The sequence below is a fragment of the Aspergillus udagawae genome (assembly GCF_001078395.1).
Source record: "Aspergillus udagawae IFM 46973 DNA, scaffold_9, whole genome shotgun sequence".
In the NCBI taxonomy this organism is placed as follows: domain Eukaryota; kingdom Fungi; phylum Ascomycota; class Eurotiomycetes; order Eurotiales; family Aspergillaceae; genus Aspergillus; species Aspergillus udagawae.
In genome coordinates, this window is record NW_025091272.1 from 982,639 (window position 1) to 996,264 (window position 13,626).

The 13,626-nt window shown below is 53.6% G+C and overlaps 6 protein-coding genes across 6 annotated transcripts; 2 read left to right on the forward strand and 4 right to left on the reverse strand.

The window, feature by feature from the left end:
• Nucleotides 1-147: 147 nt before the first annotated feature.
• Aud_010579 (guanine nucleotide exchange factor DCK1) lies at nt 148-6,384 on the forward strand (the record flags this gene model as incomplete). Its single annotated transcript, XM_043295415.1, has 1 exon — nt 148-6,384. One exon carries the CDS (start codon nt 148-150, stop codon nt 6,382-6,384), a length of 6,237 nt encoding a protein of 2,078 aa, XP_043151350.1.
• A 278-nt stretch (nt 6,385-6,662) lies between these two features.
• Nucleotides 6,663-7,628, reverse strand: Aud_010580 (metallophosphatase domain-containing protein; the record flags this gene model as incomplete). Its single annotated transcript, XM_043295416.1, has 1 exon — nt 6,663-7,628. The coding sequence occupies one exon, from the start codon at nt 7,626-7,628 to the stop codon at nt 6,663-6,665; it is 966 nt and encodes a 321-aa protein (XP_043151351.1).
• A 351-nt stretch (nt 7,629-7,979) lies between these two features.
• Aud_010581 (40S ribosomal protein eS8) lies at nt 7,980-8,637 on the reverse strand (the record flags this gene model as incomplete). The annotated part of the gene is made up of 2 exons (XM_043295417.1): nt 7,980-8,511; nt 8,564-8,637. 2 exons carry the CDS (start codon nt 8,635-8,637, stop codon nt 7,980-7,982), a joined length of 606 nt encoding a protein of 201 aa, XP_043151352.1.
• Nucleotides 8,638-9,295: 658 nt separating this feature from the next.
• Aud_010582 (DUF2470 domain-containing protein) lies at nt 9,296-9,961 on the reverse strand (the record flags this gene model as incomplete). Its single annotated transcript, XM_043295418.1, has 1 exon — nt 9,296-9,961. The coding sequence occupies one exon, from the start codon at nt 9,959-9,961 to the stop codon at nt 9,296-9,298; it is 666 nt and encodes a 221-aa protein (XP_043151353.1).
• Nucleotides 9,962-10,715: 754 nt separating this feature from the next.
• Aud_010583 (uncharacterized protein) lies at nt 10,716-11,309 on the reverse strand (the record flags this gene model as incomplete). The annotated part of the gene is made up of 1 exon (XM_043295419.1): nt 10,716-11,309. One exon carries the CDS (start codon nt 11,307-11,309, stop codon nt 10,716-10,718), a length of 594 nt encoding a protein of 197 aa, XP_043151354.1.
• A 1,184-nt stretch (nt 11,310-12,493) lies between these two features.
• Nucleotides 12,494-13,326, forward strand: Aud_010584 (uncharacterized protein; the record flags this gene model as incomplete). The annotated part of the gene is made up of 2 exons (XM_043295420.1): nt 12,494-13,245; nt 13,320-13,326. 2 exons carry the CDS (start codon nt 12,494-12,496, stop codon nt 13,324-13,326), a joined length of 759 nt encoding a protein of 252 aa, XP_043151355.1.
• Between the last annotated feature and the right edge of the window lie 300 nt (nt 13,327-13,626).

Genomic DNA, 13,626 nt, shown 5'->3' on the forward strand with positions numbered 1-13,626 from the left:
CCCTCATTCCTTCGATCGGGAAGATATCACACTGTCGAATTCCGATCCGTTGCTCGCTCCCGTCGATTGGCGCACTGCCCCTCATTTCTCGACGGCCGTTGAAGACCACTGCAGGGCTTGCCCTGTGTCGCTCGTTTCATAGCAGATATGCCCTGGCGGCCTCTGCCTCGGATTGCCTTCGCCGTTGCCATATATCCTTTCCAGCCGTCGACAGCGGCCGACCTGCCGCTAGAGCTTGGCGATGAACTATACATAATCGAGCAGGGCGGCGTCAATGGGGAATGGTGTCGTGGGTACCTGGTCGCGCCGCCATCGATCTTGGCGGGGCTGACGAGCACCAAGGGCCAGACTCTAGAAGCGAGGGTTTTCTCCGGCATCTTTCCTCGCAATTGTGTTGAGATTCGGGAAGTGCTCGGCGACGGCGACGGGCAGAAAGCGCTGACGAATGGCGATCGATTGAGTGTCGACAGAGGAGCAGCTGATCCGCTGACAGACGCCAGAAGCAGCGTCGCATACTCGCAGGATGATGAAAATTTGGCCGGTGAGGTATCGGATGTCATCATTGCCAAAAAGGGCAAACCCTCGCAGATCTTTATCCAGAGGCTCGAGGACGGTCAAGCAAGTCCGGCCTCCATCAACCACATCATCCAGACACCCTCCCTTCCTCATACGCCGGTGACGCCGGTGACCCTGACGCCTCGCGATCCAAATGCGCCCAAGCCAGCTGCCCCGGTTCCAATGCTCAAGATCGGTGACGAGACCCCTACCTCGTTGTCGGAGCCGTTAGTCGACGAGATCGCATCGTGTCTGCGCGAATGGCATTCGACGAATCTCCATGAATTATTATTGGCGCGTCAATATGACGTGGTGGAAGAAATGTACAACCTGGTTCGAGAATTGGACTTTGCGCGGAGGCAGCTGTTGCACGATGTGTTGACTGCATATGAGAAGGAGGCATTGCGACAGGAAGTGGTCTGGAAGCTTGTTCGCGGAAACAAGATGCTGGGAGGGGAGGTGATCGTGCGAGACCCTGAGCAGAGAGGCCGGTTATTGACGGGCGAGGATTCTGCTGTCCACTTGACCAAGCTCCAATCCGAAATGAGCATGCTGGACGAGAGTCCCACTCAGCACTCTGATACTGCCTCGCTACATCATCTCCTCCTCGAGGTTAATGCCGTCTCCGGTAACTCCCCCGGTCCAGTCACTCTCGCCGTTCATCTCTGCTCCCAAGCCGACGGTGGCGCCGCCCCTAAGCCCCTATCGGAGACATACCTGCTAGAGATCCCCTCCCCCGAGTCCTTCGCCAGCATGGGCCAGAGCAGCAAGCTGAAAACACTCTTCACTGATTTATGTGCCACGGACATTGGAGATGGCTCTGCCAACGGCCCGAAACTGTATCTCGTTGTTGAGGTGCGTGTGCCGGAGACGCCAGCAGTAGGCGCCCCTCTCCAGTCCAGACCGTCAATCTCCCGAGGTAGTTCCTCTGCTGCGAAATCGCCAACTTCCGCCGGCCAGCCAGGCAAGAGTAGTCTCAGAACTCGCCGCAGTATGATCTGGAGCACTAAGCCGCGTGGCCTTCAGAGCGCTGAGCCGGGGAAGGAAAGCTCCGCGGGACCGCCCCAATCTTCCGAGAGTTCTTCCAGCACTAAAGACCGAGCCGATATCCAATCTCCAAAGTCATCCACGACGCTGCGCACTCTCGGGGTTGGTCTTCTGGAAGTATCGCAGATCCTTCGGCAAGAAAAAGATGCTGAGCAGGTTGTCAACATCTGGTCTCCGTCGTCGTGGTTGGAAGAGGGCGAGGGCCATGTTGATGGGTTTGACGGCTTGGTACGCACGCTGCTCCCAAGCCCGAGCGGGAAATACGTGAGATCTGAGTGCGCGGCTCGCATACATCTACATATGTATCCATTCGTGGACTCGGATTCCGACGCGCTGGTCCGAAAGAACCCAACCATTATGCACAATGTGGTCCAAACGAAGCGGATCGGCTTCTCTCAAGCGCCATCGAAACCTCGGTCCGACATTTATGTGACCATTTCTCACGCTACCTTTCCCCCCGAAGCTCTCCTGTCACATCCCCAGGCGGGTCAGCTGCCGGTGCCGACAACTACGGGGCTTCGCAACCTGCAATTGACCCTCGAGGTGCGGGCGGCCTCAGGAGCCCGAGTTGAGAAATGCATCTTCCCGTCGTCCAACAATGTAGCACACACAGCATGGCGGACTACGATTACGGAACGGGGCACGCCCTGGAACCAGACGATCCGTCTGAACGTGCCTACGGAGGACATACCAGGAGCTCATTTGATCATGAGCATTGCGGACGCTCCCGAGTTTCCCTTCGCCCTGGCATGGATGCCATTGTGGGACAACCAGGCATTCATCCGAGACGGTTCTCATTCTCTGCTGCTGCACGCGTACGACAAGCACACGTCTAACATTGAGAACGGCAAGGGTGCCTACCTGGCCCTCCCGTGGAGCTCACTCGGAAAGAACGAATCGGCCAAGGATGAAGCGATCACTGGGCCGCTGGCCACCCTGCGCTTGGAGACTTACCTGTGTAGCACTGAATACTCTCAGGACCAGGTAATTCTGAGTTTGCTGCACTGGAAGGACCGGTCGGTAGATGAGGTCTTGGATACCTTGAAGAGGGTTCTGTTTGTGCCTGAAATTGAGATCGTCAAGCAGCTGAGCAGTGTGTTTGATGCGTTATTTGGGATCCTGGTGGAGAATGCAGGAAATGAGGAGTATGAAGACCTGATATTCAACAATCTTGTGACAGTACTTGGTATCGTCCATGATCGACGGTTCAACCTTGGCCCGCTGGTTGACCACTATGCGGACAAGCAATTTAACTTCCCCTTTGCTACCCCCTGCCTGATGCGAAGCTATCTCCGTCTCCTTCAGGCTAGTGCCGATGTTCAACAATCGCGGAGTCTGCGTGCCACATTCAAAGTCGGCCGACATGTCCTCAAATTCATCATCAATGCCAGGCAGCAGCAAAAGGCCAAGGAGGAAGGCATTGGCATCACTCGCGTCCAGTCCACTTTCAACCGGGACTTGCATACCATCTTCAAATCGCTGGAAGTCCTCATGAGGAATTCGTCACCCGCCATGGTGGGCAGCAAGACGCTTGTCGTGCAGCATTTCCATACGTGGCTCCCGGAGCTATCCAAGGTCATTGGCAGAGACGAGATCATCATGATTGCCCTCAGCTTTATGGACTCTTGCAGCGACGTCAAGGGTCTTCTGGTGCTGTACAAGTTGGTGCTGATCCAGCACTACACGCAGCTGGAGATCTTCGAATCCGGAGCCGAAAGACGGACTTTGATCTCCAGTTGCATTGGTTGGCTGGAACCGTACTGGGGAGCGACCGGAGCCATCACCGACCAATATCGTGATCAGGTTCGGTTGAGTTGCGCGATCGTGGCACAGCTTTTGAAGCAGCCAGATCCGTTGTTGTACGGTTTCATGCCAAAGATCGTCTCGTCATACTATTCCATCATACCGGACGGCGTGGAGGAGACCAGCTATCTGTCTCTTCTCTTCAGCAAGTCTTTCCCCTTCCAGGTCAAGGCCGCCAAAACCAGCCAGAAATTCGATGAGGCGCTGGTCGAATTGTCGGCTATTATGGCTGCCACGGCAACGATCCCCAAGCCGAAGAAGCCGTCACTCAAGGGTCCGGACCTCGCTACGTTTATTTCCCAAGCGTTCGAGGTCCACAATTCCATTTTGAACTGCGAAGCGTATCCTGAGATTTGGTTTAGTGTGCATGTATACAATCACCGAGCTACTGTGAAGAGCCTAGAATATCTCGCTACATTACTAATCAGCAAGTTTTTGCCCGCGCCGGAGGATGCAGAGAGCTTTGACACGAGGTTATGGGAGAGCTTTTTCATGACTTTACTCAAGGTTGTGTCTAGCGATGCACTGGCCTTGGAAACATTCCCCGAGCAGAAACGACGGGCCGTCTGGAAGATCGCAGGCGACGTTCGCGAGCAGGGCGCGGAGCTACTGCGGTCCAGCTGGGAGGCCATCGGTTGGGAAACGACAGATGACGACAGGGAGCGGTATGGGTTGCGCAAGCTCGGAGGCTACCAGGTTCAATATGTGCCTGGCCTTGTGGCACCTATCATCGGACTGTGCCTCAGTGTACACGAGGGATTACGGCATGTCGCGGTGGAAATCTTACGGACCATGATTCTGAGCGAATGGGGTCTGAACCAAGAGCTTTCCATCATCGAAACCGAAATCATATCCAGCCTGGATTATCTCTTCAAAACAAAGAAGGTGAACGAGAGCATCATCCAGAAGCTATTCGTCAGTGAACTTCTTGAATACTTTGAGGGCTGCGCTGCCTTTGACGAGGACCTCTCCGACGCCGTCAAAGGTCTCATCGCCACTGTCGACGAACTTTTGGATCTCTTTGTCGCATCGCAGAGCGGCTCGATGGCCGAAAGTATGCACACATTGAGGTTGATGGAATATATGAAGGATATGGGCCGGGAAGACATCTTCATTCGCTACGTCCATGAATTAGCGGACTTGCAGGCGGCCGCGGGCAACTTCACCGAAGCCGGGCTTGCCCTCCAGTTCCACGCCGATCTCTACGATTGGGACCCGAGGCGAGCAGTTCCCGAGGTGCTTGACCCTCCGTTCCCCGAGCAGACATCGTTCGAACGCAAGGAATCGCTGTACTTTGCCATCATTCAGCATTTCGAGGATTCCAGGGCCTGGGCCCATGCCCTTGTCTGCTACAAAGAGCTTGCGGAGCAGTACGAGCACACGGTGATGGATTTTACTAAGCTTTCGCGCGCCCAAAGCTCGATGGCCAAGATCCACGAATCCATCGCCAAGGAGGAGAAGCAGTTCCCTCGCTATTTCCGTGTGGTCTACAAAGGGCTCGGGTTCCCTCCTACCTTGAGGGACAAGGAATTCATCTTCGAGGGCGCGCCAAATGAAAGAATGGCTAGCTTCGTTGATCGAATGCAGCGAGAGCATCCTGCGGCGCAGATTGTCTCTTCCGGCGAGGTGCAAGACTACGAGGGCCAATTCTTGCAAATCACCTCTGTCAGCGCACACCGGGATATGACGCATCCGGTCTACCAACGGTCGAAAATTCCACAGGCTGTCAGGGATCATCTTTTGATCTCGGAACCTTCTCAGTTCTCTTCGACGTTGAAGAGACACATCCGCGGCACGGATGTGCAGGAGCAATGGGTGGAAAAGACGATCTTTACGACTGCCGAGCCGTTCCCGAATATCCTCCGTCGGAGTGAGATTGTCGCCGTGGAGGAGGTTGCGCTGTCGCCGTTGCAGACGGCCGTCGAGCGAACGTGGCGTAAGACGCAGGAACTGTCGTTGCTTGAGCGACGAGCTGCCTCGGGCGAGGATGCGGGCCTGTCTAGTCTGACGGAGGCGCTGCAGCAGCTGCTTGATCTCAACTCTTCCTCGGCCAGTTGCGTGGCTCTCTATCGACAATTCTTGGCGGAAGCTGACGAGGACGAGGCTGAAAAGGCCGAGGACGAGGCTGATCCGATGAAGAATGCTCTGGCCGTCGCTCTCATCGACCATGCCTTGGCCATTAAACATGCTCTTGCGTTGTATGCCCGTCCGGCGCACCAGGCCACGCAAGCCGAGCTCATGCGTCAATTCGAGCAAGCCTTTGCGCCGGAACTCGCCTCGCTTAGTCCTGTGGTGGTCGAGTCCCCGGCAACTCAACGCCAGTCTCCGGTTTCCGCAGAAAGCCGGCAAAAGCAGTCGCAGTCGCGCTCTATCAGTCCGCGCAACCACGCACGCAAGCCTTCGGAGAAACCGTCCGTTACCCAACGGATCAGCATTATGAACCCTTTCAAACGAGCGAACCACGCACCGAACGGGTCAGTGGCCACGGTGATTGACATGAAGACGGAAAACAAAGACCATGACGACGATACTGCAACGATCCACAGTCGAACCACCGCTCAGTCTGGGACTCAAACGAAACGCCGGAGCTTTTTTGGGGAGATGGTCCACAAGCACGGCTCATCCATTGCCGCCTCTACGGAGGACGTACAAGAACAGCGGTCGAGGAGCGGTTCTCGCTCGCGGGACAACCGCAGTCGAAGCGGGTCCCAACACCACGGGCCGTCTGGGGACGATTCTAGCACCAGCATCAAGGGGGGAGGGGTGGTCAGATCCACTTCTGTCAGAGACAACAAGTCGATACGGTCTCCTGACCGGAGTCAGGTCGGATCGCCCGGCGGCCATTCATATAGCCAGTCTCATTCCGGAGGCGTCCGCGACTCTGTGATGAAGAGGTTGAGCCTCTTCAAGGGAGTGGGTCGCAAGACCAGTCGTCTGGAGATTAGACCCGAGCCGAACGGCATTCTTCATGAAGAATAATCAAGCTTTTTTTATCATTAATGTCTGGACATTACTCCTTTTCTTCTGTTCCAGCGTCAGCATGCAACCTGCATTGAGCGTTACTTTATACGCAGCTGAGATCATTCTTTCTGCCTTTTCTACCTGGATATACTTGTCTTTGTCTTTTGTCTGTCATGACTGATACCTTCCCTAGATACCTCTGCAATATTATAGCAAAATAATGGATTGTCTCACCTGGCTGCTTCTGCTGTAGAGAACCTATACTCCTAGATTACGTACACAACCGGGGGGGTTACCTACGAAGCAACCGGTAAATCCAAATCCACCACCCACGGCGCATTCACAGCCCTATACCTTTCATTCAGCACACTCGCATTCACAAACAGCGTCTCCTCCCCAAACCGCAGCGGCCGCCCCGAGTCGGCGCTAACATCCACACACGCCCCCCGCTCCTCGCGCACCCTGTCCTCATCGCACGCCACCCTCGTCCCTCCTAGAGTCAAATCCGTCCTCCACTCCCCTCGCAGCGCACCATATCCCTCATGTATATGCCCAAAGACATGCATGCGCGGCCGCGCCCGCTTCACAGCCGCAAACAACCCCTCGCAGCCTACGCTTTCCCCATGGACGACAGTATCAAGCACCCCCGCCGGCGGGCCATGCGTGATCATGATATCCACAGCTGGGAAGTCGGGGACTACACCCGCCGCCGCCACCGCCTTCCCTCCTGCTGCATCTGCCGCTGCTTCCGGGGATGGTGTTTCCGGAGGATTGAATCTATCCCTCCCCCGCGGATACGCAAACGCCCACCCACAAAACGCAGGCGTATACGGCGAGGCATACACGCTCAGCGTCGCACCGGTACTCAGCGTGAAACTATGCATTCCCTCTTCCAAGTACCGGATCCCCGCGGCGTGGGCTTCATCGCTGCAATACAACTGCTTTATAGCAGAGACATCGTCGCGTCCAGCGCGGGTCCTGAAACTGGTTGCGGGGAGGGCGGCGTAGTATTCCTCGTCGAGGGTGATGTCGTGGTTCCCTGCGATGACGAGCTTGAGTTCTGCGTCTGCGGCTTTGAGGACGGACAGGGTGGTTTTGTGTTCGGTGGTGCTGCCGATTGTTGTGAGGTCGCCTGCGTGGATGAGGATGTTGGCTTTTGGGAGGGGATGGCGGTAGGGATGCGGGGAGGGGGGCAGGTGAGGGGGTTTGGCGTGGGTGTCTGAGATGAGCAGGAGGCGGGTTTTGATCGTTTTACTTTCCATTTGGGTCGTAGTTTGACTTGCAATGGTAGATTTGTTGTTGATGGTGTAGTTGTAGATCGATGAAGATTGGTTGTTTGTAGTTCCAAGGTGCATGGGCGGAGTCTTTCTGGTTGCCTGGTCGCCTGGTCGCCTGGTGCTTGTACGTCAGATGGAAGTTCTACTAAACCGATCATTAAACTATGCATGCGAGAAATAACGTAAGGATCATCCCATTGATTGACAGCTCAGAGCTCTACAGACATTGCATATGCCGATGCCCAGATCATGATATTTTCTGGAAAACATTGCTGAAACTCCGAAACCACCCTTTTACACAACACGCAAGCGCAATACCCCAAATAAATTTTTTCTTTACTTGCGGATAGCACGCTGGTAGAAAGCCAGCTCATCACCCTCCAGGATGTAACCGTCGACACGACCGCTCTGGCCGGGGCGGGAGGCGATGACGGCGTACAGACGACCGGACTCGAACTGCTTCTCGATGGCAGACTCGACCTTGCCGTGGTCGGCGAAGCGAGCGGCCTGCTTCTTCACGACGCTGTTGCTCTTCTTCTCGGTGGTGGTCTCGGCGGCCTTCTGCTGGCGTCTCCGGCCGATGGACTGGCCGTAGTGAGCCTCGTACCATTGTCTGAAGGGAGCGGCATCAATCTGAACGACGGCGGACTTGGTCAGGGTGTTGGTGCGGACCAGTTCGTTGTTGGAAGGGTGGTAGGCCACAACGATGACACGGGTCTTGCGGGAAATGCCCTCGGAACCCCACGAGAAGTTGCCCGACTCGAGACGGAGGGCACGGAACTTCTGGTTACCACCACGGGTGCGGACCAGGTGGATTCTCTTAGCACCGATACGGGTGTTGGCGGGCTGGCGACCCTTCTCGAACGCCCTGCAGCAATCTTCGTCAGAGATGTCAGAAAAAGGATGACGGTAGGTCATACCTCTTCTTGCGGTAAGTGGCCCTCTTCGCACCGGTGGCCGAACGCTTGTGGCGGGAGTCGCGTGAGATACCCATGTTTGCGGTTGATGTAGGGAACTATCGCAGAATCAGGTCAGCCAAAGCCCTGATTGCAATCGAAACTTTTGCGTCCGGTCCTTCAATTTCTTCCGTCTCTCGCGTAAAGTACCGATATCGAGTGCTCGTAAGAGTCGTCAAACCAACAGTGTCGAACCAGCAGTCGTCAAGCCAAGTAAAGGGAAAAGCCAAGATCGCTGTCCTTGAGTTTCCTTGTTGTATCCGTTGTCTTTTGTTGCCTTCTTCCGACTCAATTTTGACCGCAAACCGCCAACGAACTTTCACGATACACCACGACCGACTACTCGAAAAGCCGGAAGAAATTGAAAGACAGAATGCAAGCAAGCAGCAGGTTGAAACTCACCTCTAACTCTGCAGCCCTTCACCAGGAACGCAGCGGGCAAGGGTCGTTGGGTTGTCGTGGAGTTGATGTAGCTGGTCGTCGACGCTCGGGAATTTCGCAGTGTGGCTCACTGGCTCTTGGCTCGCTTGTCGATTCTTGCCCTACCCCAAAGTGCGCGCTAGCCCGATGTGGTGGGCACGTGACTTCACCCTTAAGACAACTCCACTCTTCATAAACACTACTACTACTAGAGAGGTAGAATAGACGGAAATTATGATCAAGGTACAATAGACTACAGTACATCCTCTGGTGCTATCAATCACTCTTCCGCTCCCTCTTCATCCGCTCCTCCCTCACCATCTCATCAAACCTCCGCCACACCGGAAACCCCTCCACAAAATTCGACACAATCCACGCAACCCACAACCCAGACGCAACCCGCACCCCATGCGGCCTCAACCTCTTAACCGCCAACAGCGTCGCCTCCACCAAATGCGCGCCTAGCAGCAACCCAACCACCACCGGCGCAACATCGTAGCAGAACCGCGTAAATACCGGATACCGGTCCAACCCCGCCATCTCGTAGAACACACTTCCCGGCAGGAAATTGCTCCGCCAACCAAACACCACCAGTGTAGCAACCACCATGGCCAGCGAGACGATCTGGAGCCCGTGCGGGGGCCGGTACTCGCGGATGGTAACGTCGGAGAGGCCGAGGCGCTGTAGAGAGTCCTTGTGCATGGCGACGACGCGGGCGCGGGCTTCGGAAAGGGAGGTCATGGGTGGATTGATAGGGACGCTGTAGCGAGTTCCTTTTGCGGTGATAAGGAGGTCGGAGAGGGAGATGTCTTGGAGGATGGCGGGTTGGGCGTAGTGGGCGGAGACGCCGCAGTATGCGCGTAGGTAGAGGGAGAGCGAGTCGGCATGGCTGCTGTTCATGTGCTTGATGATGAAGGATTTGGTGGTTGCATCGGATGCCATTTTCGTCTGTCTCGATGAGGCTCGCTTATTGCTTCGATTTCTTCAGCGGATGATGTGTTGATGGTTGACTCCTTATATTGTAGACTTCTAACTGACGATCAGCAAGCGGACCTCGGCTGAGATTTACTGCCGTTTGTTGGTTCATGTGTAGCACTTACCTAGGGTCAGGTTTGAAATTTGCACGGTTGCACCATTAACAGACAATGAGTCTGTTTGGAATAGACCTCTGTCAATTGGATATTGACAGCTGTCGCAAGATGTGACACCAATATATACATCACGTGAGTGATGAGCGTTGACATATATTGAAGACGCAAACCATACCACGGGCTTCAAGTGTAAACATTCGATTTTCTCAAATCTCTTTCGTGATGTTCGAGCTTACTGAGGCAATTCATTATACTCATGGATGAAAAGATTCTTGATTCCAATGTTGCATCATCCTACTGTTTGTCGATCAGGACTTTCTTCCGTGTACTTGACAACGGCGACTACTCTGGAAGACGAAATTGCAATCCCAGACTTTATTCAGTTGACGCATACGCTAAGATATCATAAAGATCCATAGTGACACCAGTTCGACACAGAAGGATCACGCTGAATATTAAAAAGGGTAACCAGACTCTATTGACAACATGACAAAGTAAAGCTATTCAATCGTGACGGATCATCGTGGCTCATGAGGATAAACAGGGCAGTACAGCTGCGAGCTGTCTCGGCAAGAACAATTATGCACTGCATCGAGCGTCAACTCCTATTCGAATTGAGCGAATGAAAACAGGTAATAGGGAGGGGGGAACGGGGGAACATACATCAAAGCCAGCGTCAGATCACCGTGGATATGAGCCTTGAGCTCGACCTCAATCTCGAGGTTTAACTCCAACTTGAGCTTCATGCCTTCTTCGTCGTCCAGACTCGACCCCTGCTTCTCTTGCGGTACCACGTTCATTGACCCGTTCTGGGCAAGGGATTGGTTGCCGCCGGCGGGCTGGTACGGCTGCATCGCCTTGCCTGAGGCGACTTGGTTATCGTAGTCATCATCGTCATCATATTCATCCGAGTAATAGTCATCTTCGTCGGAGTACTCCTCGTCATCATCTGCTTCTTCTACAGCATCTTGTTTTCTGCTCTGTTGTTGTTGTTGTTGTTGTTGTTGTTGTTGTTGTTGTTGTTGGCGCTGACGACGTTTCGCCTGAGCTTTGGGATCCTCTGCTTCATCGCCGGAGACCTCGTAGTCGTCGGTTTCGTAGTCTTCGTCGGAGTAGTCATCTGAGTAGTCATCCGAGTAGTCGTCTTGCTGGAGAGTGGGTTGTTTCTGCTGTTCTTTTGTTTTCTCTGCGGTGGCCATTGTGTATATTGTCGAGGCAGGAGATGTATATAATCAGAGTCAAGTATATAGTCACAATCAAGACAGTCAAGGTGGAAACAGAATGAAAAGACAGAATGACTTTAGTCAACAGTTAATAAGGAAGAAGGAAAATAGTATGTTACTCGAACAAACCAGTCTACGCATAGACAACCCTACACCACGCATCGTCATCATCATAAGGATATGCGGTTGATACTTGATCGGGACCTGAGAAGCCACCTACGCGATGGAGTCCGGGCCCTTGGATTTGCCGCGCATGACGTTGCGGCATCATTCTCCTGTCAGGTCCACAACATAATTGGTTACTGAGTCGTTTATAATTATGACTGATAGGTAATTATTACTTTACTATGAGATGCAACGGGATCCACCCACTCTTCTGTATAGGGGGACTCCGCTTGTATCGATGTACCTACCCATGGACCAGAAAAGGTCAAACTTGTTATGACAGCAAAAGAATCTTCGCGTGCTCGGTACCATTCGATATTGTCCTCTGGTACAACGTATTGCCATTTCCGAATATCCATGGCTAAATCTGCCGTCTATCCACCTCTACAGAGAGAGGTATAGGACGCGTACCTCTGTACCACTACAGTAACAGCCGGTAGATGTAGCCTGACGTCGAGTGGCGTCATTGTACGCTTCAGATATCCGTTGTGGTAACCATAATAATCTTAGTAATATAATAATAGCACTAAGTGGAGCAGCCAACCACACTATCTCGTGCCAAAATTCTCCGAGCGTCTTTCTATTGATTCGCTTGACTTTATCCATCCTGACATCTGGCGCTACTCCAGACACTACTAACTAGCTTGGACTCACTACAGCCCTGCATCTAGACGTCATACTGAGCCATCTCTTGTTCCGTGCCTCTGTATCCATAGGAGAGCCACAACCTGTGGTGTGTAATGTGTGTAATGTCCATCCAATCTACCAATCTATCTCAGTCCAAGATGACGCCGAACCAGTCCCTCTGCCTGTCATGTCAATCAACTGACGTACGAGGCGGACTGCCCGGTTTCCCCCCTCCACTACCAGCCATCCAGTGCCCCAATCATCTCATCCATATAAACGACCCTCCAGACCAAGACAAGGACAAGAGTATAAACACAGTCACCCCCTCCATCCTCTCACCATCTTAGTCTCTTTCTCTTTCTTCCACCATGTCCGATCAGGAAAACAACAGTCGTCCTTCTAGTCCGACTCCGAACCCTACCCACACAGAAGAGGGTGCACCCCCAACCCCCAAGACAGATACCCAGACACCAACAAAGAAGCCTCCAAAGCTAGGCAAGAAGAAGCAGCAGCAGCAGCAACAGCAACAGCAGCAGGAGGAGCCTCAGCCTCAGCCTGAACAAGCACAAGAACAAGAACCAGAACAAGAGAACAAAGAGGATCCTCCGGACAACAACACCAAGGAAGAACCTCAAGAAGATACCAACAACGCCAACGGCGAAGCCACAGAACAAGACCAAGAGCAACAACAACAACAACAAGAACAAGAACCGCAACCTCGCCCCCGCAGAAGAAAGCCTCAGCGCTACCGCCCCGACTCAGACACAGAAAGCATCCCCCGCCCCGAAATGGACAACAACGCAATGGAGAAGCCCCGCCGCCGGCGTCAGCGTCCCCAGATGCAGCAGCAACAACAGCAACAAGACGGCGGTCCACTCGGCAGCCTCGGCGGCCTCGGCGGCGTGAACCAGGTCGGCGATCTCGTGCAGAACACGGCGGGGAACGCGGTGAACGGTGTGACGGGGTCAGCGGGCAAAGCCGTGGGCGGGCTGTTGGGCGGGAACAAGGAAGATAAAGAAGATGGACGGGACGAGCAGTTGCGACTGCGGCTAGATCTGAATCTGGATATTGAGGTGCAGCTCAAGGCGAAGATTCATGGTGATTTGACGTTGGGATTATTGTATGTCTCCCTTTTCCCTTTCCATTTACCCTTGTCTGTGGTATGATGAGTGTGGGTGCTAACGTCTTTGCCAGGAACTGATTTCTTTTTTCTTCGTGGTTGTCGCTGGATGCAAAACCTAGACTGTTATGATCATGTCGTCTTGTCTTGATGATTACTTTGCTGGAGCTTGTTTTTCTATCCTGTCCTCTATATATTCAGCTGCGTGTGCCGTAGCTTAGCTTACTATACCTACAGGGCACTCATGATTAATGACATTACATGACCATTGAACCATTGACTTTCCAAGACAACATTTGTAGATACTCTAGCTAACCTGTATACACTCTACCATCTAAGACTTCCTACAAGCCCGCAATATACATCAATCCCTACCCATAA